This window comes from Nerophis lumbriciformis, linkage group LG13 (assembly GCF_033978685.3).
Source record: "Nerophis lumbriciformis linkage group LG13, RoL_Nlum_v2.1, whole genome shotgun sequence".
Taxonomy (NCBI): domain Eukaryota; kingdom Metazoa; phylum Chordata; class Actinopteri; order Syngnathiformes; family Syngnathidae; genus Nerophis; species Nerophis lumbriciformis.
In genome coordinates this window covers 38,008,111-38,035,120 of record NC_084560.2, presented here as the reverse complement: position 1 = coordinate 38,035,120, position 27,010 = coordinate 38,008,111, and the positions used below count along the sequence as shown (strand labels likewise).

General features: G+C 43.6%; 1 protein-coding gene across 1 annotated transcript in view; it reads right to left on the bottom strand.

The window, feature by feature from the left end:
• LOC133613364 (titin-like) overlaps positions 1 to 27,010 on the bottom strand; it is a 206,438-nt gene that overhangs the window by 109,362 nt on the left and 70,066 nt on the right. The window contains exons 87-136 of the mRNA XM_072914530.1: positions 26,887 to 26,952; positions 26,620 to 26,685; positions 25,000 to 25,065; positions 24,593 to 24,658; positions 24,310 to 24,381; positions 24,173 to 24,238; positions 23,829 to 23,969; positions 23,516 to 23,725; positions 23,311 to 23,409; positions 23,004 to 23,102; positions 21,310 to 22,800; positions 20,987 to 21,061; positions 19,918 to 20,826; positions 19,696 to 19,749; positions 15,838 to 19,554; positions 15,374 to 15,439; positions 15,166 to 15,240; positions 14,973 to 15,065; positions 14,683 to 14,727; positions 13,234 to 14,496; positions 12,821 to 12,871; positions 12,336 to 12,731; positions 11,935 to 12,213; positions 11,463 to 11,732; positions 11,255 to 11,394; positions 11,053 to 11,179; positions 10,276 to 10,542; positions 9,933 to 10,199; positions 9,563 to 9,826; positions 8,880 to 9,019; positions 8,632 to 8,758; positions 8,264 to 8,533; positions 8,056 to 8,195; positions 7,847 to 7,973; positions 7,073 to 7,339; positions 6,730 to 6,996; positions 6,338 to 6,601; positions 5,692 to 5,831; positions 5,442 to 5,568; positions 5,074 to 5,343; positions 4,866 to 5,005; positions 4,664 to 4,790; positions 3,947 to 4,213; positions 3,604 to 3,870; positions 3,212 to 3,475; positions 2,551 to 2,690; positions 2,301 to 2,427; positions 1,954 to 2,220; positions 1,075 to 1,341; positions 717 to 983 (exon numbers count right to left, since the gene is read on the bottom strand). Coding sequence (XP_072770631.1) covers positions 717 to 983; positions 1,075 to 1,341; positions 1,954 to 2,220; positions 2,301 to 2,427; positions 2,551 to 2,690; positions 3,212 to 3,475; positions 3,604 to 3,870; positions 3,947 to 4,213; positions 4,664 to 4,790; positions 4,866 to 5,005; positions 5,074 to 5,343; positions 5,442 to 5,568; positions 5,692 to 5,831; positions 6,338 to 6,601; positions 6,730 to 6,996; positions 7,073 to 7,339; positions 7,847 to 7,973; positions 8,056 to 8,195; positions 8,264 to 8,533; positions 8,632 to 8,758; positions 8,880 to 9,019; positions 9,563 to 9,826; positions 9,933 to 10,199; positions 10,276 to 10,542; positions 11,053 to 11,179; positions 11,255 to 11,394; positions 11,463 to 11,732; positions 11,935 to 12,213; positions 12,336 to 12,731; positions 12,821 to 12,871; positions 13,234 to 14,496; positions 14,683 to 14,727; positions 14,973 to 15,065; positions 15,166 to 15,240; positions 15,374 to 15,439; positions 15,838 to 19,554; positions 19,696 to 19,749; positions 19,918 to 20,826; positions 20,987 to 21,061; positions 21,310 to 22,800; positions 23,004 to 23,102; positions 23,311 to 23,409; positions 23,516 to 23,725; positions 23,829 to 23,969; positions 24,173 to 24,238; positions 24,310 to 24,381; positions 24,593 to 24,658; positions 25,000 to 25,065; positions 26,620 to 26,685; positions 26,887 to 26,952 — 15,072 coding nt within the window. The remainder of the gene's footprint in view (positions 1 to 716; positions 984 to 1,074; positions 1,342 to 1,953; positions 2,221 to 2,300; positions 2,428 to 2,550; positions 2,691 to 3,211; positions 3,476 to 3,603; positions 3,871 to 3,946; positions 4,214 to 4,663; positions 4,791 to 4,865; positions 5,006 to 5,073; positions 5,344 to 5,441; positions 5,569 to 5,691; positions 5,832 to 6,337; positions 6,602 to 6,729; positions 6,997 to 7,072; positions 7,340 to 7,846; positions 7,974 to 8,055; positions 8,196 to 8,263; positions 8,534 to 8,631; positions 8,759 to 8,879; positions 9,020 to 9,562; positions 9,827 to 9,932; positions 10,200 to 10,275; positions 10,543 to 11,052; positions 11,180 to 11,254; positions 11,395 to 11,462; positions 11,733 to 11,934; positions 12,214 to 12,335; positions 12,732 to 12,820; positions 12,872 to 13,233; positions 14,497 to 14,682; positions 14,728 to 14,972; positions 15,066 to 15,165; positions 15,241 to 15,373; positions 15,440 to 15,837; positions 19,555 to 19,695; positions 19,750 to 19,917; positions 20,827 to 20,986; positions 21,062 to 21,309; positions 22,801 to 23,003; positions 23,103 to 23,310; positions 23,410 to 23,515; positions 23,726 to 23,828; positions 23,970 to 24,172; positions 24,239 to 24,309; positions 24,382 to 24,592; positions 24,659 to 24,999; positions 25,066 to 26,619; positions 26,686 to 26,886; positions 26,953 to 27,010) is intronic.

Genomic DNA, 27,010 nt, shown 5'->3' with positions numbered 1-27,010 from the left:
CCAGGTGGCTGGAGCAGATGTCTCATGTCTATCGAGCCCAGACTTCCGATTTCCAGCCACCTCTTTTACTTCCTAACCCTTATACCACACAGGTGGTCTATAGGGGTATATCCCCTGTGGCTATTACAGGCTAAACCTGGTGGGACATCACAGCAACCTCCCTTGGGCCCTACTTCAAGGTGATGCCGTGATGTCCCACGTCAGATTCACTCTATCTGGCCCATCAATGTCATGGAGACATTGTGAAGACATCAGTAACAGTCATGGAGACATTGTGGAGACGAGACGTCGAGGCGAGTAGCGGTCCCTCTCATTCAGAGCGACTTAATTTGTGCGAAACAAGACACAGGAACTCTGCACAATAAACCAACCTTATACAAAAGAAAACTATATTTTTTACTTGTGATCGTTTCATTATTTGCTTATCAACGATAGAGGCAGTCCTTATGTTGTAAAAATGTGCTCATATATAATGAAATAGACTGTGATACAAGTGTCCTGTTCTGTCGAGACATGACACATGACACGTCTGATGTTTTGTGACATGTAAGGGCAGTTGATTCTGCAGAGTTCTTTTTATATATATTTTTTGCAAAAAAGATGTTTCCAACTAAAACCATGCCAACAGAGACAAAAGATAGGAGTGGACAGAGGCGGAACATCAGCAGTGGGCAGTCCCGCATTCCTGAATGGGCCGGGGTTTCAGCAAGTATTACCTTCAATGTTGAGCTGGGCTGTGGTTTTGTCGGTGCCACAATCGCAGGTGAAGGCTCCCATATCGCTTTTGGCTGCCTTCTTGATGACTAGCATACGCTTCCTGCCATCTGACTGGACCAGAAGGTTTTTGGAGGCAAAGATTTCTTTACCGTCCTTGAACCAGCGAACCTCTCCGATGGCCTTGCTCAGCTCACAGGACAGAACCACCTCATCCTTTTCTATAGCCGTAAAGTTCTGGAGCTTCTGCGTGAAATAGAGGTCGCCCTCTGCAAGAGGAAGTTCAGTTTAACGAACAGTAACATGACATTTTCTGTGTGTCTTAAAGCAAGAGGCCTGTGTACAATTCAAGAAACTAACCAAGCACAGTGAGCATAGCCTCTGCCAACTTGTCCATGGCTTCCACCTTGATCATTGAAGTGTCGTCGATTGTGACCTCCTTGAAGGTTAATTTGTGGACTCGACCATCCTCAGACATGTGCACCACCTTGCTGGGATGTAGGCGCACACCATTTTTGTACCAAACCACGGGGACATTTTCATGAGAAAGTTCCACACTGAACACGGCCGTTTCGCGCTCCTTCACGGTCACGTCCTTGATGGGTTTGAGAAACTCGAGACGAACACCTGACGGACAGAAATAATGTTGATACTTTGTACATTCAACTCAAAGTGATGTGAGCACACACTTGCTCCGTAATATTTGCCAATGCCAGAAGAAGCCTGTACGAGCCATCAACGGCTCTTTATCTATAACTAAAAATGTTGGCACAGTTGTTCTGATGGTGGTGCAAAATCCACAAATCTCATATAAGCTACATGGAGCCTGAGACCAGATTTCTCAGGTCCAACATCAACAACCTCTGATGTCACTGAGTCTCTCTTCTGAAAGAATGGACAGAAATGTTGCCTTTAGTTGTGTCTATTTAGTGTCCATGCACATGTCTGACTGGAGAACCGGCTGCATCAATCAGATTTCATCAGCCAAAGTGAGTGTAGGCACCAAAGAATATTAGAACCTCCCATCATCGCCCTGGAGATGCTCAAGATCAGACCTGTGCACATGGTTCTCTTCCTAGTATTTCTTTAATGAGCTGAATGAATGCGCAGTGTCATCTAAGTGGCATAACGTGATTTTTAACCCTGGGAAATAAGGCTTATATTATTTGAAAGGCACAAAGCAAATACATCTCATTCGAATTCCGCCACTACATGTCCACCTATGGCGATGTCTAGTACCTTCAATGATCAGCCTTCCTGATGTTCTATTGTCTTCTGCCTCAAATGTGTATTTGGCTTCGTCATCATATCTGGCAGATTGTAAAATAAGAGCGTATTTCCTGCCATCTTGCAGAAGCTGATACTTGTCGTCGTTTGACAGTGTTTGAGAACCCTTGAGCCAGCGGAAATTTTTGGGTTCTCTGGAAATTTCCACCTCAAACTTTGCTTCATCCTTTTCAAAGACATGAACGTCGGCCAACGGGGTGAGGAACGTAATGGGAAGCTCTGTTGATTCACAAAAACAATTAAAGTGGAAATAAGGGTGAGGTTTCGGGAAGCTCGTCAGAGCAGATGTCGGCGCTCACCCTTCACTTTCAAGTTGGCCGAACATTTGGCGTTTGCGGCGCTAAAGGCCACCTCGCCTGTCTGTGGCACTTTACAATTGTACAACACCAGTGTGTGCTTGGCCCCATCCTCCACTATCTCAACATCCTGCAGATGCCAGAACATTTTAGCGTCTCAGTACCATGGTCAGGATCAAATAACAGACTTTTCACTCCTACCCACTAACAATGCACATGCACACACTCAAGAGGAGATCTACAGAACACATACAGGAGATTGGCTCAGGACTTGGCCGCCCAGTTTCCACTGGCTGTGTACATCATCTTCACTCAGCTCGACCTCGAAGCGAGCCGTCTCGCCTTCAAACAGCTCCACACCATACACTGGCCGAAGCACTCGGATGTGGCGAGCTAGCGTTGAAAAGAGGTGACAGCTTATTGATGAAGTAGCACACAACAGTGATGTGCAACAGCAATAGGTGGCAAGACGATGGTGAAGGGAAAGATTAAAATGGATGGAAGATGGGATGATTAGAGCATGTTTCAAAAGTGAAGAGGCGAGAGGTGGTGTTCAGAGGTAGGGACTAATGAGGAACCACAAGAGCTGTGGCAGCGTTATAAGGTGAAGCCTGATGGAAATACGCAAGAGCTGAGGTGGCGTAATAAAGTGAAGCCTGTTGGGGAAGCACAAGCGCTAAAGTGAAGTTATGAGCTGCAGCATGATGAGAAAGTGCAGAGCGGGGATGGCGTTATGAGGTGGAACCCAATGGAAAAGTGGAAATGCCGAGGTGATGATATAAGATGAAATCTTATTAAAAAGCGCAAGAGCTGCGTAATAACAAAAGATGAGATGATGGAGGGTGGCAGGGGGTTGATGGGTGGTGCTGGGTGATGCTGGGCAGTTGATAATAATCAACAATCTGCATCTTTACCTTCAATGTGAAGTGTTGCTGTCGTCTTGTCTGTTCCACAGTCACACACATACTGTCCTTTATCGTTGTCCGCAACTTTACGGATGACAAGTGATCTGCGTTTGCCTTCCACCTTAATGGCTACCATCTTGGAGGCCTTCAACTCGGTTTCATTGTGGTACCACATAACCGGGACATCTCTGTTGAGCTCACACTCCAAAAGCACCTTGTCTTTTTCCACTGCAGTGTAGTCTTGTAGCTTGACCGTAAAGTATGCATCTCCCTCTGGAAGGGAGCAGTTTCAAAGACATTTATAATGCAAAACCACAAGGAACTCAACCAAACACGATGCAGAACTCATTCGAGACAGAAGAAGGCACAGATACATGGGGGCTTAAAGGACAAAATGTTACCTATGACTGTTAAGTTGGCCATGGTCAAAATCCCTTTAGCCTCAGCCTTGATCTGGCAAGTGTCATCCAGGGTCACCTCCTTTATTTCTAGCACATGTCGCGTCCCATCAACATGCTTGAGCACAGTTCTGCTAGGATGGACTTTAACGTCGCTCTTGAACCAGGTGACAGGGATATTTTCATGAGACAGCTCCAGTTCAAAGTGAACTGTGCTGCCCTCCTTCACCGTTTTGTCCTTTAATGGCGAAATCACTTTGAGTCTGATACCTATAACCGCATGATGGTAGTAGTTAGTACAACCCAGAGCACACGCGACACATCAACATGACCACCTAGCGCTTACCCTCTACTGTAAGACGGGCCGTGGACACTTTACCCAAAACCTCAATCTTGTACTCGTCCTCGTCGTCAAACTCACAACAGTTTATGACGAGTATGTGCTTCTTTCCATCATCGATTATGTCATATTTTGCATCCGGTGTGATGATGTCACTGCCTCTGTACCAGATAACCTTAGAAACATCCTTTGTGATGGTGCATTCAAATTTAGCCTGTTTCTTTTCAGGTACACTAACATCTTTCAGTGGGACAACAAAGTCCATTGGGATTTCTGAAGAAAGTCAAAAGGTGACACAGATGGACATGTCAACACAATAGTAAAACAATAGTGTACAGCGTCCAAACACATGTACAGAGGAAGAAGAACATCAACACTTAATGATGAGATCAAGATGAAAGATTGTCCCCGAAAACAAAAAAAATAATAATCCCAGAGCTCACAATGTGCTGCCTACTAAATATGCTGCAAAAAACAAACAGCGAACCAAAAATGGTTCAAATGTGGCTGTACAGAGACAGGGATAAGAGTGGTCAGGACATTTTTAATGCTCTCCCCTCCTTATAGCGACCTATTAATAAAGATCTAAAGTCCACACAAGAATCAATTCTTTATTGGATTCCTGGTGGACCTTATTCGTCCTCCTTTTTGCATACAGCTTGTGCTTAAAACGACAATGAATGGCAGCTGCTTCCATCCAAGATTCCACTAGTACCTGCTTACCTTTAACAATGAGCATTGCGCTTGTTAAAGCGTTCAACGCCTGGTAGGACACTTCTCCCGCCTGGTCCAGTTGGCAATTTTTCAGCGTGATCCTGCGTATGCCACGCTCAGTTTGGATTTCGCAAGTCTGAGGAATGAAAATGATGACAGAAGGTATAAAGCTATACAGATCAGTGTTCAGGAGAGAAAAGATGAATCTTACTGGAGATCTTTTCAGAAGCTCCCCTTTGAGCTTCCACTCTCCTGGAACATCTTCCTCAGATATTTCTGTCTCAAACATAGCATCTTCCTTCTCCATCACTTCCACGTTACCCAGAGGCTTTAGGATCTCCGTCTCGCGCTCTGAGAGAAGGTACGTTCTAATGTGAAGCACGGAACAAAATGGCATATAACGCAAATAAGACCCAAACCTCCAAGCGTCAGTTTGGCTGTGTAGACGCGCCCTTCCACCTCCACAGAGTATTCGGACACATCATCTGGCTGGCAGTTTTTGATGGTCAGCGCCAGATCCTTCCCGTCCTTCTTGATTTCCACCTTGTCAGAAGGAACCAGCTCCTTATCTCCTTTTAGCCACTTCCAGTTGGGTGTGTCCCTATACAGCTGGCATTTAAATGTGGCGTTGGCCTTTGGTTTGACGTGCTGGTCGTTTAGAGGCTTCATAATCCAATCTTTGATTATTTCTGTTTGATCCAGATGACACATTTAGATGGCAGCACAATTAATGCCATAACGGGGACGCAGTTTCAAGAAGCTCATTAGAGCAGATGCGGACGCTCACCCTTCACTTTCAAGTTGGCCGAACACTTGGCGTTGGCGGCGCTAAATTCCACCTCGCCTGTCTGTGGCACTTTGCAGTTGTACAACACCAGCGTGTGTTTGGCCCCATCCTCCACAATCTCAACATCCTGCAGATACCAGCACACTTCAGTGTCTCAGTACCATGGTCAGAGTCAAATAATAACCATTTCACTCCTACCCACTAACTATGTACATGCACACACACAAGAGAAGATCTACAGAACACATACAGGAGATAGACTGAGGACTTGGCCGCCGAGTTTCCACTGGCTGTGTACATCGTCTTCACTCAGCTTGACCTCAAAGCGAGCCGTCTCGCCTTCAAACAGCTCCACACCATACATTGGCCGCAGCACTCGGATGTGTCGTGCTGGTGTTGAAGACAGACGACAGCTTATTGACAAAGTCACACCCAACAATGAGAGGCAACAGCACTAGGTGGCGATGGTGAAGGGAAAGATGAAAATGAATGGAGGACGGGGTGATTACAGCATGTTTCAAAAGTGAAGAAGCAAGAAGCGGTGTTACGAGTAAGAGTCTAATGAAGAAACAAAAGAACTGTGGTAGCATTATAAAGTGGAGCCTGTAGAGAAAGCGTAGGATCTGCTATGGCCAAATGAGATGGAACATGATGAAAAAGCGCAAGAGGTAAGGTGCTATTATAAAGTGCAGCCTGTTGGGGAAGCACAAGAGCTGAGGGGAAGTTATGAGGTAGAGCATGATGGCGTAGTGCAAAAGCAGTGATGGCATGATAAGATTGAGCCTGATGAAGGAGCGCAAGAGCGGCGTAATAACAGAAGATGAGATGATGGAGGGTGGCGGTGGGTGATAGGTGATGGTGGGCAGTTGATGATAATCAACAAACTGCATTTTTACCTTCAATTTGAAGCGTTGCTGTCGTCTTGTCTGTTTTACAGTCACACACATACTGCCCTTTATTGTTGTTTGCAACTTTTGAAATGACAAGTGATCTCTGTTTGCCTTCTGCCTTAATAGCCACCATCTTGGAGGCCTTTACTTCGGTTTCATTATGGTACCATATAACGGAGACATCTTTGTTGAGCTCACACTCTAAGAGCACCTGGTCTTTTTCCACTGCAGTGTAGTCCTGCAGCTTGATTGTAAAGTATGCATCTCCCTCTGGAAGGGAACAGTTTCAAAGACATTTATAACGCAAAACCACAAGGAACACTGCCAAAAACAATGCAGAACTTGGTCCAGACAGAAGAAGGAGCAGATACATGGGGGCTGAAAGGACAAAATGTTACCTAGGACTGTTAATTTGGCCCTGGTCAAAATTCCTTTAGCCTCAGCCTTGACCTGACAAGTGTCATCCAGGGTCACCTCCTTTATTTCTAGCACATGTCGCATCCCATCAACATGCATCAGCACAGTTCTGCTAGGATGGACTTCAACGTCGTTCCTGAACCAGGTGACTGGGATATTTTCATGTGACAGCTCCAGTTCAAAGTGAACTGTCTTGCCCTCTTTCACGGTTTGGTCCTTTAATGGCGAAATCAGTTTGAGCCTGATACCTACAACCGCATGGTCATAGAAGTTAGTACAACTCAGAGCACAAGCGACACATCAACACGACCACCCAGCACTTACCCTCCACTGTGAGACGTGCCGTGGACGCTTTACCCAAAACCTCAATCTTGTACTCGTCCTCGTCTTCAAACTCACAACAGTTTATGACAAGCATGTGCTTCTTTCCATCAATGATTATGACATATTTTGCATCCGGTGTGATGATGTCATTGCCTCTGTACCAGATAACCTTAGAAACATCCTTTGTGATGGTGCATTCAAATTTAGCCTGTTTCTTTTCAGGTACACTAACGTCTTTCAGTGGGACAACAAAGTCCATTGGGATTTCTAAAGAAGGTCAGAAGGTCACACAGGTAGATGCGTCAACACACATTAGTAAAACAGCAGTCTACAGCAGCCAATTTAGCTGCTCCAAAGAAATGTACAGAGAAAGAAAAACATCAACATATGATGACGAAATCAAGATGAAAGATTGTTGTGAAATATTCAAATTAATCCTTGAACTCACAATGTGCTGCTGACAAACTGGCCACTGTATGTACTGTAAAAATCAAACACCAAACTAAAGATGGTTCAATTATGGATGGACAGAAGTAGACTACACTGTCAATAGACACTAGTACACAAACTAATTGTGATATCACAGGGATTGGTGTGGTCATCACATTTTCATTGTCCTTCCTTGGTTTGAGCGGCCTATCAATAAAGATCTAAAGCACACACATGCCTCAATTCTTTATTGGATTCTTGGTGGATTTTATGCGTACAACTTGTGCTTAAGACGACAACGAATGGCAGCTGCTTCCATCCAAGATTCCACTACTACTTGCTTACCTTTAACAATAAGCAATGCGCTTGTTAAAGCGTTCAATGCCTGGTAGGACACGTCACCCGCCTGGTGCAGTCGGCAATTTTTCAGCCTGATTCTGCGTATGCCACGCTCAGTTTGGATTTCGCAAGTCTAAAGAATGAAAATAGTTTCAGTAGGCATGAAGCGATACAGATCAGTGTACAGAAGAGGAAAATAATCCAAATGATCTTACTGGGGATCTTGTCAGAAGCTCCCCTTTGAGCTTCCACTCTCCCAAAACATCTTCCTCAGATATTTCTGTCTCAAACATAGCATCTTCCTTCTCCATCACTTCCACGTTAGCTAGAGGCTTCAGGATCTCCGCCTCGCGCTCTGAGAGAAGGTACGTTCTAATGTGAAGCACGGAACAAAATGGCATATAACGCAAATAAGACCCAAACCTCCAAGTGTTAGTTTGGCTGTGTAGACGCGCCCCTCCACCTCCACAGAGTATTCGGACACATCATCTGGCTGGCAGTTCTTGATGGTCAATTCCAGATCCTTCCCGTCCTTCTTGATTTCCACCTTGTCAGAAGGAACCAGTTCTTTATCTCCTTTTAGCCACTTCCAGTTGGGTGTGTCCCTATACAGCTGGCATTTAAATGTGGCGTTGGCTTTTGGTTTCACGTGCTGGTCGTTAAGAGGCTTCATAATCCAATCTTTGATGATCTCTGTTTGATCCAGATGACACATTTAGATTGCAGCTTAATTAATGCCATGACAAGGGCGCAGTTTCAAGAAGCTTGTCAGAGCAGATGCGGACGCTCACCCTTCACTTTCAAGTTGGCCGAACATTTGGCATTGGCGGCGCTAAATTCCACCTGGCCTGTTTGCGGAACTTTGCAGTTGTACAACACCAGCGTGTGCTTGGCCCCATCCTCCACTATCTCTACATCCTGCAGATGCGAGCACACTTCAGCGTCTCAGTACCATGGTCAGGGTCAAATAATAACAATTTCACTCCTATCCACTAACAATGCACTTGTACACACAAGAGGAGATCTACAGAACACATACGGGAGATAGACTGAGGACTTGGCCACCAAGTTTCCACTGGCCATGTACGTCATCTTCACTCAGCTTGACCTCGAAGCGAGCTGTCTCGCCTTCAAACAGCTCCACACCATACATCGGCCGCAGCACTCGGATGTGGCGTGCTGGTGTTGAACAGAGGTGACAGCTTATTGACAAAGTCACACAAAGCAGTGACACGCAACAGCACTAGGTGGCAAGACGATGGTGAGGGGAAAGATGAAAATGGTCAGAAGACGGGGTAATTAGAGCATGTTTTAAAAGTGAAGAGGCAAGAGGTGGAGTTACGAGTAAAAGTCTAATGAGGACGCACAAGAGATGTGGTAATGTTACAAGGTGGAGCCTGTTGGGTAAGCGTAAGAGCTGAGGTGGAACATGATGAAAAAGCGCAAGAGCTTAAGTGCCGTTATAGAGTGGAGCCTGTTGGGGAAGCACAAGAGCTGAGGTAAAGGTATGAGGTAGAGCATGATAGGAAAGTGCAAAAGCAGTGGTGGTATTATGAGGTGGAACCTGATAGAAAAGCGCAAGAGCAGAGGTGGCATTATGAAGTAGAACGTTATGGAATAGCGCAAGAGCTGTGTAATAACAGCAGATGAGATGATGGAGAGTGGCGGAGGGTTATGAGTTATGATGGGCAGTTGATAATAATCAACTAACTGCATCTTTACCTTCAATGTGAAGCGTTGCTGTTGTTTTGTCCGTTCCACAGTCACACACATACTGTCCTTTATCGTTGTCTTCAACTTTTCCTAAGACAAGTGATCTGTGTTTGCCCTCTGCCTTAATGACCACCATCTTAGAGGCTTTAATTTCGGTTTCATTATGGTACCACATAACTGGGACATCTCTGTTGAGCTCACACTCTAAAAGCACTTGGTCTTTTTCCACTGCAGTGTAGTCCTGCAACTTGACTGTGAAGTATGCATCTCCCTCTGGAAGGGGACAATTTGAAAGACATTTGTAACGCAAAACCACATGGAACTCAGTCCAGACAGAAGAAGGAGCAGATACATGGGGGCTGCATGGACAAAATGTTACCTATGACTGTTAAATTGGCCATGGTCAAAACCCCTTTAGCCTCAGCCTTGATCTGGCAAGTGTCATCCAGGGTCACGTCCTTTATTTCTAGCACATGTCGCGTCCCATTGACATGCTTCAGCACTGTTCTGCTCGGATGGACTTTGACGTCATTCCTGAACCAGGTGACGGGAATATTTTCATGAGAGAGTTCCAGTTCAAAGTGAACTGTGCTGCCCTCCTTCACCGTTTGGTCCTTTAATGGTGAAATCAGTTTGAGCCTGATACCTACAATCGCATGGTCATAGAAGTTAGTATAACCCAGGGCATAAGCGACACACCAACACGACCACCTTGCACTTACCTTCCACTGTGAGACGTGCCGTGGACGTTTTACCCAAAATCTCAATCTTGTACTCGTCCTCGTCTTCAAACTCACAACAGTTTATGCCAAGCATATGCTTCTTTCCATCAATGATTATGACATATTTTCCATTTGGTGTGATGATGTCACTACCTCTGTACCAAATAACCTTAGAAACATCCTTTGTGATGGTGCATTCAAATTTAGCCTGTTTCTTTTCAGGTACACTAACGTCCTTCAGTGGGACAACAAAGTCCATTGGGATTTCTGAAGAAGGTCAGAAGAAGAAGGTCAGAAGATGACACAAGTGGAAACGTCAGCACACAACAGTCTAAAGCGGCCAGTTTCGCAGCTCCCAACAGATGTACAGAGGAATAAAACATCAACACATGATAATGAAATCAAGATAAAAGATTGTCCTCTAAAACATATTAAAATAATTCTAGAACTTAACTGGCCACTGTTTGTAGTCTAAACACAACATTTAACACCAAACCAAATTAAACCATCACATATGGCTGGACAGAAGCAGACTAAACTGTAAACAGACACAGGTAAACAACATAATACGGGAAATAAAAATAGGGATCTGTGCAGTAATGCCACTTTCATTGTCCTCCCTGGTTTTGAGCGGCCTATCGATAAAGACCTAAAATCCACACGTCTCATTTTATTGCATTCCTGGTGGACTTTACTCCTTTAATTGTACAGCTTGTGCTTTAAAAAGACAACGAATGGCAGCGGCTTCCATCCAAGATTCCATTAGTACCTGCTTACCTTTAACAGTGAGCACTGCGCTTGTTAAAGCGTTCAATGCCTGGTAGGACACTTCACCAGCCTGGTCCAGTTGGCAATTTTTCAGCGTGATCCTGCGTATGCCACGCTCAGTTTGGATTTCGCAAGTCTGAGGAAAGAAAATTGTTAGAGTAAGCATATACAGATCAGTGTTCAGAAGAGAAAATAATCTAAATAGTCTTACTGGGGATCTTGTCAGAAGCTCCCCTTTGAGCTTCCACTCTCCTGGAACATCTTCCTCAGATATTTCCGTCTCAAACGAAGCATCTTCCTTCTCCATCACTTCTACGCTAGCCAGAGGCTTCAGGATCTCTGCCTCACGCTCTGAAAGAAGGCAAGTTATAAAATTAAGCACAAAACAAAATGGCATATAACGCAAACAAGACCCGAACCTCCTAGCGTCAGTTTGGCTTTGTAAACACGCCCCTCCACCTCCACGGAGTATTCGGACACGTCATCAGGCTGGCAGTTCTTTATGGTCAGTTCCAAATCCTTTCCGTCTTGCTTGATGTCCACCTTGTCAGAGGGAGCCAGATCGTTCTCTCCTTTTCGCCACTTCCAGTTGGGTGTGTCCTTGAACAGCTGGCATTTAAATATGGCGTTGGCCTTCGGTTTTACATGCTGATCCCTCAGAGGCTTCACAATCCAATCTTTGATGATCTCTGTTTGATCCAGATGACAAATTTAGATTGTAACACATCATTGTGAGTATAAAAATCAAAAAAGAACAAGGTAGGTTGAATTGTTTCCTGCCCCTTTCATTAGAAGTGGAAAACAATATAACTAGGTGAGACTTTGTTGTTTTGTTAGATGTCATCATTTATGCTTAGCAGCTCAGTTCATGATAGAAATTAAAACCCTCACCAGTCACTTTCACATTTGTTGACGTCTTTAGTTCCTCCTGATTTGCCACTTCACATGAGTATGTACCAGCGTCGTTTTCAATGCAGTTCTGGATTGTTATTCCATGCTGCATTCCTATAATGTTGATCTGGATCTTGTTAGCTTCTTTCTTAACGACCTCACCATTCTTCTTCCAGACCACGTCTCTTTCTTTGTTCAACTCGCAGGTCAAGTAGAGCGGCTGTGTCTTTACAGCGGAAGTCTCTGGCTCCAATTCATTGATCCATTTCACAGGAAGCTCTAGAGACAGCAACAGATACATTTGAGGTCCTGACAGATTCTGCTTCGAGCCTTTACAAGTCCTAAAATATCATTACAGGAAAAGTTCAACAGAATATGAGAGGAGGAACTACAGTATGCACCTTCAACAATTAGCTTGGCGGTGCAGGTGACTTCCTTGCCAGCGTTCTTGGCGACACAGGTGTATTCTCCGGTGTCTGACAGCTGGACGTCAACGATGTTCATCTTGCGATCTTTGCCATCAGATGTAAACTTGTACTTGGGGCTCTCGCGCAGGTTGTTGCCATCTTTCATCCATGATGTGACAGCAGTAGACGGCGAGACTAGGCACTCGAACAAAGCTGACGATCCGATAGACTCAGCCTCTTGCAGAACGATGTCCTGAAGCTTCTTGATGAACTTCAACGGGACGGCTTTCAGCTTGAATCCACCAAAAGGTTCCTCTGGAGGTGTAGGTCCTCTTCCAGCAGGCCTGAGGCCCCGACCCCTGCCTTCACCTGGCGATGGTGTTTTCTTGACTAAAACAACAAATCAAAGACAAAGAGGAAAAGATACCTTTAGAAAAGGCCCATTTCTCTGAAAAAATGTCAGCAACAAAAATACTCACGTTTGATACCTCGGCCCCTTCCTCGTCCTGCTTCTTCAGCTGGTTGTCCCTCTGTTTAGAAACACTTGACATGAGCTTGTAGCACAGAACATAAATTTAAATGACTGACCCGAATTGGACAATTTAGCGTGATGGTGAATATGAAATTCACAAAATGAAGAATGTATCATTAGGACATGACATTGATGACCCAACACAAATGGAAATGGAAATGTGACACAAGTCACAAGAATATGTTTGACACACAGGAATGTCATTGCAGCATGAAGAGTGTTGTGAGGATCACCATGAAGAAAACATACGTATGGCGTGTGAGCAGTATGAGGGATGGAGGCACAACCATGGCAATGAATTAAGATTATTCCGTGCATGAATGGTGGCTCTTCCCAAATGTCCCGCCTCCATCGTCTCACCTCTCTTGGCCACCCCTGGAACCTCCAGAGCGCCCTCTTCCACTTCACCTTCCCAGTCTTCAGCCTTTTCCTGAGGAACGAGTTCCCAGCCCCAGGCCTCTTCCTCCACCGGCTCTGCCTCTTTTTCCACCCTAAAGTCCTGCTCGGACACCTCCTCTTCTGGCTGTGTGGCTACTTTCTTTATCTCTACTGCTCCAGGAGAAACTTCTTTCATAAGAGGAATTTTTTCTTTTGGAGGCTTTGCTGGTTCTTGATCCTTCCGCAATGGCTTTTTGGTTACCTTATCTTTTTTAATGGCTTCCATAGAGTCCTTAGGTGAAGCTGTTTTAAGAGTCTTTTTGAGGTCCATACTCAGCTTCCTTTCAGCTTGTTTAAGATTGTCAACTTTTGGTGATGGTGTCTTTTTTAGTTGGATCTTTTTGAGTTGCTCCAAAGGTGTCAAAGCTACCTCTTCTTTTTGGTCTTTCTTTGGTGTGACTGTCTTCTTCTTTTTCAGAGGTTTGGGCTCCTCAATAACTTCGTCTGCTTTCTTCACTGGAACTTGGGAATCAATCTTCTTCCCTGGAACTGGTTCAGCCTCCTTTAACATCTCTGGCTTCTCCTCTGCTTGAGAAATCTGACTAAGGTCTTCAGTTGGTTTCTTGTCTTTGACCTCTGCAATCTTCTTTTCAGGCTTGGCAACTTCTTTTGAAGGGACTGAAAAGGGCTTAAGCGTGACAGACTCTGCATCCGGCTGCTGAGTTGGTGTCTTCTTTACCTTTGCAAGTGCTTTGGCCTCTTCTGTATCTTTCTTCTCAGGTACGTCCGTCACTTTAACCGGCTTCTCAAAGGGTTTTAGTTTGACAACTTCTGGTTCTTTTTCATCTAAAGGCAGTCTTTTTATTTTTTTCAAGGCAGCTTCAGGATGGGCTGGTTCCTCTTCCAGTGGAACTTTGGGAATTTTTTCCCAGGAAATAGTTTCATCTGATTTATCTTTTGGAATATCTTTCTGTTTGCTCCATTGATGTTCAATATCTTCATCAACTTTTGCTGTCTGTTCTTCATGCACCATCTCAACCACATCTATTTGTGTGGTCCTGATAGCTTTCTGAGACTCCTGCTCCTTCTCTGTCACTTTGGGTGGAACAATTGGAATCTTCTTCAGTTTGATCATTTCCAGCTCTTGCTCTTCTTCTTGCTTTGTGATTGGGGTGGCTTTCCTCAAAGAGGGTAGCTCAAAAGTCCCTGTCTCTTCCTCATGAACTTGAACTTTCTTGAGTAGAGCTGTTTTTTTGGCAGCCGAGGTTTGAATTACCAGACGTCAAGAGTCAAAGTACACCAGACAAACAACATACACGATAAAGGACAGGGACAGAGACACATACAAAGAGTTTATAAAAGAAAAAATGTCTCTCTGAAAGTGAAATGTAATTACGTACTTAAAATATTTGTGGTGTGTGTTCTTCCTACCTTTCTTGACTCCTGCCGGTGCTTGAACAGGTCCCTTGGTTTGATCTAATGCAAGGGTTAAAACAGTTGTTATTTAATTTCTTATTTGATTAGGTAGTTTTATGTGTACCTTAGAGGCCTGAGATAAATACACTGTCAAACATTGTGACATCGCACAATGTCAATGACAAAGTTGTCCAATACAAAAAGTGACATACTTATGTTGGACAATAAAAACAAGACAAAAACTGTAAAACGACATTGGCCAATAAGAATGAACACCGTTTCAGTGGTCCAACAAACATGTCTACCTGTCTCAGGTGCCACTTTATCCACTCTGACAGTTTTTACTTCTTCCACAACCTTCACGGTTGACTCTTCAGCCTTTACAACAGGCATGACTGCTTTCGATGTAGAAAAAGATCAGACATTGCAGTAAAATAAACACACAGGGCGTTAGTAATGAGAAGCCATTACAAGAGTAATCTAAGAGTTCTTCGATACCTGGTTTGGTAATTCCTATTTCCAGCTGCTCACCGTCAGGCATTTTGTCTTCAACTGGTCTAGTTGCTTTGCTCACTTCAAGTACAACGTAAATAAATCATTGCACAAATCGACATCTTCAAAGCATTCAACTGCTCAACTTTTTGTGCAAAGAGCTTTTTTGAAAATGTTACGCTTGCTTAAGAGTGACATTCAAAGAGGATGGTACCTTCTTGGGGAGCAGCAGGCTTGGCTGCTGTTTTTTGGGGCTCTGGCGGTGGCTCCTTTACTGAAGCTTGGAAAATAAATGAAAAAGTGTCAACAAGATTGACACCAAGAGCGTCAACAAGATTGACACCAAGAGCTTAGCACAACAAAACCTGACAACCGAACAGACAGACACTGAAGAGGTTAGTGTGCTTGGTTTGTACTTTTCTCAGATGAACATAGGTGATGTGAGAAGAAATCAAATTGAACAAATTAAGAATTAGATAAGCCAACACCAATCTGTTTGGGTTGACACAAGTTTTGTGCTCAAACGAAATGGGTGATGTGACATGACGTCCTCTTGAAAAGATGAACAAATGACGTCCACTACGACGGCCGCTGATGGAACGCAGATGTGCTACACAAAGACGTGTGCTCAGGTCAAAAACACGTGATTGGTGACACGTCACACTTTTTATTCTGTACCTCTGGCAACATTTTCCTTCTCGCCCAGAGACGAAAGCCTTTTTTCTTCAACCACTGCTTGCCCCTTTTTTCTTTGGGTTTCAGCTTGCCGCGGAGGTTCTCCCCCTAAAGCAGCAAGGCCAACCTCTGACCGAACCATCTTTGGTATGGTTTCATCTGTTACTGAAGGTTGCCTGACATTGGCCATTGAATCATTCTCACATTGTGACTTTGGTATGTCACGTTCCCCTATAACAATTGAACCTACTTTTGTCTGCTCTTTGAACACTGATTGACCTATCAAGGAAATGTCTCTGCTGGTTTTGTCTCCTCTCACTGTTTCTGTTTTAAGTTCCTCTTCTTTTGCACATTTCTGCTGCCCTAAGTCTTTAGGTGTTATTCCTACTTGTGGTCTTTTATCTAATCGTACTACCTCAACAGAAACGGTTTTGACTCTCTCCTTGTCTTTGGCTTCTATTTTAACAGATACTGGTGACGGAATGTGCTCTCGACTTATTTTTTTTCTGGTATCTGTATGACTGGTGTCTGCAATGTTGGTAGTTGAGTGTGTTGTGCAAAAGGTCTTTAATTTCTCCATTTCACCTTGGATGAGACTCTCAGGGGTGCTCTGACATTGTAGACTATCTAACAGGGTTTCTCCTTCCATGATCAGTTTTCTCTGACATATAACTTCCAGCACAGGTGTCTCAGAATGTTTTATTTCTATTCCCTGCTTCAATTCTGCCTCTGTCAAGCTATGAAGGACATCTTTTTTAGTTGCGTATTCTACACCATCGCCTTCAACAGCTTGTTTGTCTTTGAGAAGATCGGAAGACGCTGGCATTTCTGAAAGTAGTATTCTAATGGCTTCTTTTTTTCTCTCCAAAATGTGATCATATTCATCTTGAACCACGATGGTATCGCTTTGCTGTTGCTCTATAGATATGTGTTTTGCTTTGTTTAAACTTTGTCTTTTCTCTTTCAGGGATCTTGATCTGTAATCAGACGCCATATTTAATGTTTTAGGAGCTTCTTCCTTGATTAAGAGATTTTCTGGCTTGGAGGTATGTTCTTCCACTGGTGTCTCTGCTTTTATCATCTCTTCATTCAGAGAAACTCTGGGCTGGACATCAATGTGCTTCTGTATGGTAGTCCTCTGTGCTTGAATTAGGGAGTCCTGTACAGGTAAGTATTCCGGGGATTCTTTCATTGTCAGAGAGTGTTGATACATAGATGGCTTTAGTGCATTTGCATGCTTAATTATATTATCTGTATCTGAACTAGCTCCTTTTTTTTTGTCTTCTATATGATCTTTAGCTGTGACGGTGTTAGATGAAATAAAGCCTTCTCTGGTTGTCACAGACACTTGCATATTTTGAAAAACCTCCCCGGGCTGACTGATGTGTTCCTGATCTGTCCTGCTGGCTAATATAAACCTTCCATCCTCAACAGTTAAAGATTGAGGAGACACCACCTCCATCACTGGTGTTCTTTGTTCTATTTGCTGTTTTCCACCTGAAGGAGAAAAGCCCGCATTGTCTTCTTTTTCTGTTACTATATAAGACTGGACGACACTCCGTTCATCCTCAGTCTTATTTGACTCACATATTTTTTTACCTGCAGAGGAACACTGACCTGCTGATTTCTTCCGTTTGCCTGGACTGATATATCTGTCCTTTGCTTCTGACTCCTGACTTATGTTGTTCTCAGCAGCAGCGAGACATCTTTGCGCCTTTTCCTTCTGAATGTTTGCCATTTTTCTTTCAGTCACTTTAACATTCTCCAGCTCAATTTCCCCTGGAATATGACTATCTTCGTCTGGTAGAACTGCACTTAATTTAGTCATTCTTTCTTCAGGTGAAACTAAGCTCTGTTTATATTTTTCCCCTTCAAATTTCTCTGTGTGTGTACTCTCAGCTACCACTTTCACTACAGACGACGTCTTCTCAAGCTTCTGAGATCTAACATACTCCTCTGTCACTGGCTGACTTTTTTTCAGGCTGGCAGCTTTTTCAGATGCAATCGGTTGATCAACATTCTGGATGTGTTTCTGCCCCAGTTCAGTTATATGCTCATCAATATAAGGATAAACTATTGGTAAAGTTTCTTCCAGTAGCTCTTTGTTCTTCAAAGGCGCCTCAAAAGACATAGTGGAGCTCACCTCCATGGATTGTTTTGGCGCTACCAATGAACTTGAGATTGTTCTATTGGATTTCTGATTAAATATCTTCTCAACGAAGTGAGTCTGTTTTGCACCATTGACCCCTGTCAGTGATGTTTGGCCAGTAACAGCTGTGTCACTTACAGGAAAAGCTCTATGTTGTACCTGTGAGGATGTTGAATCTGTGTGACAAACATTTTGTATTCCATCTTCTGGAGGTTCACAGGTGTCCTCAGACAAGAACCCTGTTGATCCTGCCTGATAAGGTGAAGCAACTTCAAATATTTTGTCTTGAGCTGTGCTCATGGTCAGCTGCTCTGGTTCAATACTCTCAGCGGGTTTCCTTTGTGGCTTTGTGGATGATGTCAGTTTTTCTGATACTGTGTCAGACAGAAGAGGTGTTGTAAGTGTGTTGGGTGTTGAATAATCAGATGAAATTAAGGTTGATGGGATTTGTTCGTCTACAACATTTTTAGTTTTGACAGTATCAATTTTTCTCTCCCTCAGTGTTGTGAAGACCTTTGGAGAATTATCTAAAACACTTTCCAAATTCAGATCCAATACTTTTATTCCCACACTTCTGGCTGTCGACTCGGAATCTTTGAGAGGACTGAAGTTGATGGTTTCATATTTTAGCTGCTGTGCTTTGGTGCTAGTCTCCTGCTGATCCAATTTGACTGTGACACAGTCTTTCGTTAAGGTATTCCTCACAAAATGTGTATTTCCTTTTGTGAGAAATGACAAGGACCGTTCTTCCTCATTTCTGTTTAATCTTGTCGGTTTTACAAGGTCTTTACTTGATGCACTAAGATCTATAACGTTAGATTGAGTAGAGTCATTTTTAGCTTCTGTTGGTGTCTGGATTTCGTCAGCGTGAGAAAATGCTGATGTTGCGTCTGTTGGAAGAAGCTCTTTAATCCTCTTTAATTCAGTGTCCTGCCCTTGTTTTATAGCAGTGTTTAACTTGAAGATAACATCTTCTAACCCTTTATCCTTGACGGCTTCTTCTAACTGTTTTTTATCCTCCTCATCCTCCACTGCTTTTAGATATGCTAGCTGGGATACAGGTGCTAATGCTCCACACCTAGTAACAGAAGTAGAGTTGCCGTCCTGGTGTTTGGACTTTAAAAGAGGACTAACTGAAGGCGGTCTGTCAGGTTTGTGTCTTTGTGTGACTATATTCAGAAAATTGTTGTCAGGCAAAGCTGTCAACTTCCTCTCATGTCTATCTGAGAATTTGAACCGATGTTCTCCACAATGTTCCACTTGTTTTAGCTCCTTTCCACATTCCTTGTTTTTAACTTCTACTGTTTTTTTAATGCTCTCTACAGGTAAAGCTGGTGATGGTATTTTCTTAACAAAGACACTTTTATGCTTTTTTACTTCAGCTAGTTCTTTACACTCTGTTTGAAAGGCCTGTGTCTCAGAACCATCAGTAACAGATTGTTCGCCTCCAGCTTCCGAGATTCTGTCCTTTTTGTCATGTTCTTCTTCTCTTGCCTCTCCCATGTGGACATGAGGTGCTGTCTCAGAGAAGAAGCTGCCGGGCACCTTACTTGGTGCTCCTTTTACAGACACTAGAGGAGGAGGATTGTGGGGTAAAGTTAATGAAAGCACCATGGGGCGGTGCCAAGAGATTAGGACAAGACAACACAGACATCTTAGTATGAGTGGACAAAAAGACAACACGCTAAATGCGAACATTGTTGTTGCTCTACCTCTCTCAGTTTCTCTTTCCAGCATCTCCAGATGGATAGGCAACACCGTGGCTTCTTTAACAAAAAAAACGCAAGATATTAATATTCAAGGGGAATATAAGCAAGAAAGACAGATGCTTCTGTGTGAAAAAAAAAATGAGGACAATGTGGAAGACAGAGTGATGGGATGAGGTTGAAGTAATGGCTTCTGGTGGTTGCACATGAAGACTACCCAAACTGTACCTCTGGGAGTAGCTTCGCTAGGTACTTCTTCCTTCTCTTCTCTTTTCTTGGTGATGATTGAAGGTTTCTTTTGGGTAGTGATTTCTATTTGAGGACTTGATTCTTCTCTTAGGGTTTGGTCACGCACTGTGGTTTTGGTCTGTTGAGGCAGGATGTCAGACACTGACATTTCTGCTTCTACTTGAGAAGTATTGTCAATAACCCTGTCAGATGCTACTTTTGTTTCCTGTTTCTTCCTAGGTAACTCATGTTTCTTAGCTGACTTGTGGATCAGTGCTGAATGTTCATCTTTTAACCCGGCAGCAATGATGTCGCTGTGCTCAACGACAAGACTCCCTTTTGGAGTTTGCCTTTGTTTGTCCTCCAAGGAAGTTGGAATCGTCTCTTCTTCTACTTCTTGTTTGCCTTGGAAAGTCTGAAATGTTGTGTGTGTGTCATCTCTTGCAGTTTTGTCCTTCCTTTCTCTTTGAACAGTTGACCTGCTTTCTTTCTTGACTGTCTTCTGCTTTTTGCCTGACAGGCGTGTGTCTTTCACCTCATCTCTCGATAGTGTAATTTGTTTGTCTTTTGTAGGTTCCTTCTCTGGAGCTTTCTCACTTTTAGACTCCTGGGCGCCCTCTACAGTTATATCTTTGATTGGTTGTGGAGTGATTCCGCTCTCCTTACTGATGGTAATGTCAGTCATCTCGCCTCGCAGTTCAGACATTTTATTTCTTTGTGTCAGCATCTCAGTCAAGACTTCCACCTGAGACAAAGAAACCTTCATGTGGCCCACAGGGGACACAGGCCTCTCGTACGACACTTGGGCTGGTTCTCCCATCTCCTCATTTGACAGTAGCCTCTCTGTGGGAGACACCTTCTCGGTCACATGATAAACTTCCTGTTGCGCCTCAATCTCAAAGACCCTCACTGAGGCAAAAAGAGGAAGACAAGGCGTCATGCGGCGGCGCCAAGAAGTGACGACAGAGCACAAACATAAGTGTTAGGCACAACAACACAACAACAACTGACGGTGAATACTTCAGGTCATATTTCTTAATTGTTTGTCGAATTTTAAATTGCTGGATACCTTGTTCTTGTGGAGAGACTTTCTCCTTCTCTTGTTCAACCTCTGAAAGTTGAATCTTTGCAATCCTTTCTATTTCTTCAATGCCAAACAGTTTTGTTATCCAAGGTAGCATGTTTGCAGAAGAAGAAGAGATGAGACAAGATAAATAGACAAACAAAGGCCACAAACTCAAGAGCAGACGAACGAACAGCTGTCAAAACCAGAGGTGAGTCAGATGTTACGGAAGAGTTTAGTTCAGGCTGGTTTCTACTTTTAAAAGTAGACATGATATAGCATGCATGAAGAAGAGGGAAAGAATAGAAGAAGTGTTGCCTTTGCTGTACCTGTGGCTGAATGATCCACTACTTCCTGCTTGATTTCGACAACTCCAAAGAACATTTTATCGGAATGTTCCTTGGAAACCTTCTCATGTTTCAACATGGAAACCACCTCATATTCTTTTGCTTTTTGGGTAACCCGAATAGGCTTCTCCTCAAAAACGCTGCTCTCTGGTAGCTTTATCGGAAGCTTTTCAGCAACCTTTTCAGACACTTTGCCAAAGACTTCTTCCCCCGTTTTCTGGGGTGTCCGAACTGTATCAGCATTCTGAGGAAGCTTCTCTGTTTTTTTATTGTGTGTTTTATCTGGAAGCATCTCAGGTAATTCCTCAAGTTTGCTATCTGGAAGTGTCACAGGTGTTTTATCTGGAAGCTTCTCACATACTTTTTCATGTGTTTTATCTGGAAGCTTCTGAGGTATCTGCTCAGGTTTTCTCCCCGGAAGCTTCTCCGGTACTTTGTCAGGTTTTCTATCTGGAAGCTTCTCTGGTACTTTGTCATGTTTTCTATCTGGAAGCTTCTCAGGTGTTTTCTCTGGAATCTTCTCAGGTATTTTCTCAGGTTTACTATCTGAAAGCTTTTCTAGTACTTTCTCACATGTTTGATCTGGAAGCTTTTCTGGATCTTTCTCAGGTTTTCCTTCTGGAAGCTTCTCTGATACTTTCTCATGTGTTTTCTCTGGAAGCTTCTTGGGTGCTTCCTCAGGTTCTCTAACTGGAAGCTTCTCAGGTACAGGTATTTTATCTAGAAGCTTCTCAGGTATTTTCTCATGTATTTTCTCTATAAGTTTCTGAGGAACTTTCTCAGGTTTTATTTCTGGTAGCTTCTTTAGTACTTTCTCATGTGTTTTTTCCGGAAGCTTCCCAAGTACTTTTTCAGGTTTTTTAACTGGAATATTTTCTGGTACTTTCTCGTGTATTTTATCTGGAAGGATTTCAGGTACTTTCTCAGGTTTGGTATCTGGAATCTTCTCTGATACTTTCTCGTGTGTTTTCCCTGGAAGCTTCCGGAGTGCTTTCTCAGGTTTTGTTTCTCGAAGCCTCTCTGGTACTTTCTCATGTGTTTTATCTGGTAGCTTTTCAGGTACCTTCTCTTGTATTTCATCTGGAAGCTTCTCAGGTAATTTCTCTTGTATTTTATCTGGAAGCTTCTCAGGTAATTTCTCTTGTATTTTATCTGGTAGCTTTTCAGGTACCTTCTCTTGTATTTTATCTGGAAGCTTCTCAGGTAATTTCTCTTGTATTTTATCTGGAAGCTTCTCAGGTAATTTCTCTTGTATTTTATTTGGAAGCTTCTCAGGTATTTTCCCAGGTTTTCTATCTGGAAGCTTCTCTGGGATTTTCTCATGTGTTTTCTCTGAAATCTTCTCATTTACTTTCTCAGGAGGAAAGCTATCTGCTTCAGTCATTGATATCACAACCTCATTAAGCATTTTCTGAGGTTGTTTTCGAGGTGCGGCCTCATCTTCACATACAAGATCCAGTTTGGGCTCCAAATCTTGAAGGTTTGAAGAACAACATGCGGAGCACATGAAGAGCAATAGAACGTGCTGGCGCACACACTCACACAAAGACATCAGGTTATAGTTACAGTTAAAGTTAATAGTAAAGATAAAATATATCATGAGGTTGTCCTCATACAAGCAGACTTTAAACAGAAATAGACATTCAAGCTCAAGAGAGTAAGCAACATCAATGTACCTTTTTCACGCTCTGCTGGCTCTTGTTTGGGTGGAACAATAGCAGCTTCTACCTTTTTGACTGCTTTTGGTTCTTCTGCAATTTTTGCTTCCACGGGAACTTGAAAGAACACCATTGAAAGAAGAATATATAGAGGGCACACAAACGTGTAATGGCACACTGAGATCTACTGTACGCAATGGACAACTTCTCTTAGAGATGCAGAGGTTAGCTGTGTCCAACACACAACCAGCATTTAAAATGCATTTAAGACTGAGCTCTTTGAGAGATGATTTGGATGATTGACAACCCGCTGAGTTTCAAGTACCTTTTGTGACCAGAGGCTTCTTCTGTGGTGTTTGTGTTTCTGTTTTGTCAACCTTCTGCAGGACTGCAGCAGCCTTCTTCTTGGCTAGTTCCTCTGGCACTTTGAAATGAAATCTTACATTATGTACGTTATGATTTCAAGGAGACAAGACAGGCAGTTAAGACTTAAGAAGACAAAGAGAAGACCAACGGTTGATGAAGTGTACCTTTCTTGGCAGGTTCTTTTGGTGCAGGTGGTTCTACTTTCAAAATCTTAGTCTCTGGTGCTTCATGTTTTTTCATTACAGGCTCTGGTTTGGGTGGCACCAAAAACACTGGTTCCTCAGGTTTACCTACTTGAGGTTTTCTTTTTTCTGGCTCTGATTTTGGTGTTTCAGGTTCAAGTTCTGACTTTATCTTGGTAGGTTCTTCCGGGACTTAAAGCAACATTCAAAGTATTTGATTCAAAGATGAGCTTCCATTTTAGAAGCAAAGACGCACACAAACAAAGAAAAACTGTCCAGAAAAGAAAGAGAGTACCTTTGGGAGGTGGCGATGTCGGTTTCTTCAACGGTACTGGCTTAGCTTCCGGCTCCAGCTCAGCCTTTGCTACAACCTTGGCCTCAGGTTTAGGCTTAGCAACAGGCACTGACTTTTTAGGCTCTGCTGGTTTGGGTTCATCTTCAGGTGAGCAACACAAACATGATCTAAGGTTAGCACACACTGATGGGGTGCATGTGCAAAGGTTGGGACAGCACCCTAAAGAGTGACGATTGCAACACCAAGGACAAACAACACAACTGAAGCCAGATGGCTAACAAGAAGTGAGAGACCACCTTTAGGGGACCCCAAGCAACAGTAGGGAACAAGAGTGCTAAAAGTACCTTTCTTTGGCACACTGGGCTCCAGCGGTGGTGAGGGAAGAGCTGGCTTTTTGGGCTCCTCTGGTTCTTTGAAGATAGAGTTAGACATGTTAGAGATCACGGATGTAAAAACAGTCTCTCACAAAGTCAAAGTCTACCTTTAACAGCAGAAACTTTCTTCTCTGGTACTGAAACCACAGGAAGCTTCATCTCCACTGGTTCTTTAGTCACTGCAACATCAACAGTTCAGTCAATCCTCTAAAGTATGGCCCCAGCCCCAGCCTCCCATATACACAAGGTATAACACAGGCTCTCGGGTAAACCAGGTACAACACAGCCTCTCATGTACAACAGGCACAACAAAGCCTCTCATGTACACCAGGTAAAACACAGACAAGCTGATGGTTTGGGTACAATGTTAACCGCCATGCATGACGGTACCTTTAGGTGGCGCCTCTTTCTTCTTAGCTGCCGCCACCTTGAGTTCTTGCTCCTCGTCTTTGGTCACTTAAGAGAAACTCATCATGTTAGTTTCAGGCAGAAAGAGGACAAGAAAACATGAATGTGACAAAAACAGAGACAAGGACAAGTTTAGAAATAGGACGGAGAGCAGAATGAGACACCTTCAGAAGATTCACTGCAACATCAACAGTTCAGTCAATCCTCTACAGTATGGCCCCAGCCCCAGCCTCTCATATACACCAGGTATAACACAGGCTCTCGGGTAAACCAGGTACAACACAGCCTCTCATGTACAACAGGCACAACAAAGCCTCTCATGTACACCAGGTAAAACACAGACAAGCTGACGGTTTGGGTACAAAGTTAACCGCCATGCATGACGGTACCTTTAGGTGGCGCCTCTTTCTTCTTAGCTGCCGCCACCTTGAGTTCTTGCTCTTCGTCTTTGGTCACTTAAGAGAAACTCATCATGTTAGTTTCAGACAGAAAGAGGACAAGCAAACATGAATGTGACAAAAACAGAGACAAGGACAAGTTTAGAAATAGGACGGAGAGCAGAATGAGACACTTTCAGAAGATTCACTGCAACATCAACAGTTCAGTCAATCCTCTACAGAATGGCCCCAGCCCCAGCCTCTCATATACACCAGGTATAACACAGGCTCTCGGGTAAACCAGGTACAACACAGCCTCTCATGTACAACAGGCACAACAAAGCCTCTCATGTACACCAGGTAAAACACAGACAAGCTGACGGTTTGGGTACAAAGTTAACCGCCATGCATGACGGTACCTTTAGGTGGCGCCTCTTTCTTCTTAGCTGCCGCCACCTTGAGTTCTTGCTCTTCGTCTTTGGTCACTTAAGAGAAACTCATCATGTTAGTTTCAGACAGAAAGGGGACAAGCAAACATGAATGTGACAAAAACAGAGACAAGGACAAGTTTAGAAATAGGACGGAGAGCAGAATGAGACACTTTCAGAAGATTCACTGCAACATCAACAGTTCAGTCAATCCTCTACAGTATGGCCCCAGCCCCAGCCTCTCATATACACCAGGTATAACACAGGCTCTCAGGTAAACCAGGTACAACACAGCCTCTCATGTACAACAGGCACAACAAAGCCTCTCATGTACACCAGGTAAAACACAGACAAGCTGACGGTTTGGGTACAAAGTTAACCGCCATGCATGACGGTACCTTTAGGTGGCGCCTCTTTCTTCTTAGCTGCCGCCACCTTGAGTTCTTGCTCTTCGTCTTTGGTCACTTAAGAGAAACTCATCATGTTAGTTTCAGACAGAAAGAGGACAAGCAAACATGAATGTGACAAAAACAGAGACAAGGACAAGTTTAGAAATAGGACGGAGAGCAGAATGAGACACTTTCAGAAGATTCACTGCAACATCAACAGTTCAGTCAATCCTCTACAGTATGGCCCCAGCCCCAGCCTCTCATATACACCAGGTATAACACAGGCTCTCAGGTAAACCAGGTACAACACAGCCTCTCATGTACAACAGGCACAACAAAGCCTCTCATGTACACCAGGTAAAACACAGACAAGCTGACGGTTTGGGTACAAAGTTAACTGCCATGCATGACGGTACCTTTAGGTGGCGCCTCTTTCTTCTTAGCTGCCGCCACCTTGAGTCCTTGCTCCTCGTCTTTGGTCACTTAAGAGAAACTCATCATGTTAGTTTCAGACAGAAAGAGGACAAGCAAACATGAATGTGACAAAAACAGAGACAAGGACAAGTTTAGAAATAGGACGGAGAGCAGAATGAGACACTTTCAGAAGATTCACTGCAACATCAACAGTTCAGTCAATCCTCTACAGTATGGCCCCAGCCTCTCATATACACCAGGTATAACACAGGCTCTCGGGTAAACCAGGTACAACACAGCCTCTCATGTACAACAGGCACAACAAAGCCTACCATGTACACCAGGTAAAACAGACAAGCTGACGGTTTGGGTATAAAGTTAACTGCCATGCATGACGGTACCTTTAGGTGGCGCCTCTTTCTTCTTAGCTGCCGCCACCTTGAGTTCTTGCTCCTCGTCTTTGGTCACTTAAGAGAAACTCACCATGTTAGTTTCAGACAGAAAGAGGACAGGAAAACATGAATGTGACAAAAACAGAGACAAGGACAAGTTTAGAAATAGGACGGAGAGCAGAATGAGACACTTTCAGAAGACTTTATAGCAAAGGGCAGGATACCAAGTCTGTGAGAAATCCGCAGTACACAGGAAAACGTCTAAATCTTAGGTACCTTCGAAATGCTTTTCCTCTATCACTTCCACTCCCACTTCATGGGGCTCCACTGTCTCCTGGACAACTGTTGGGTGGGAAACACAGAGAAGCATGATCAGTTGTTTGGAATCACAATGGGTCAG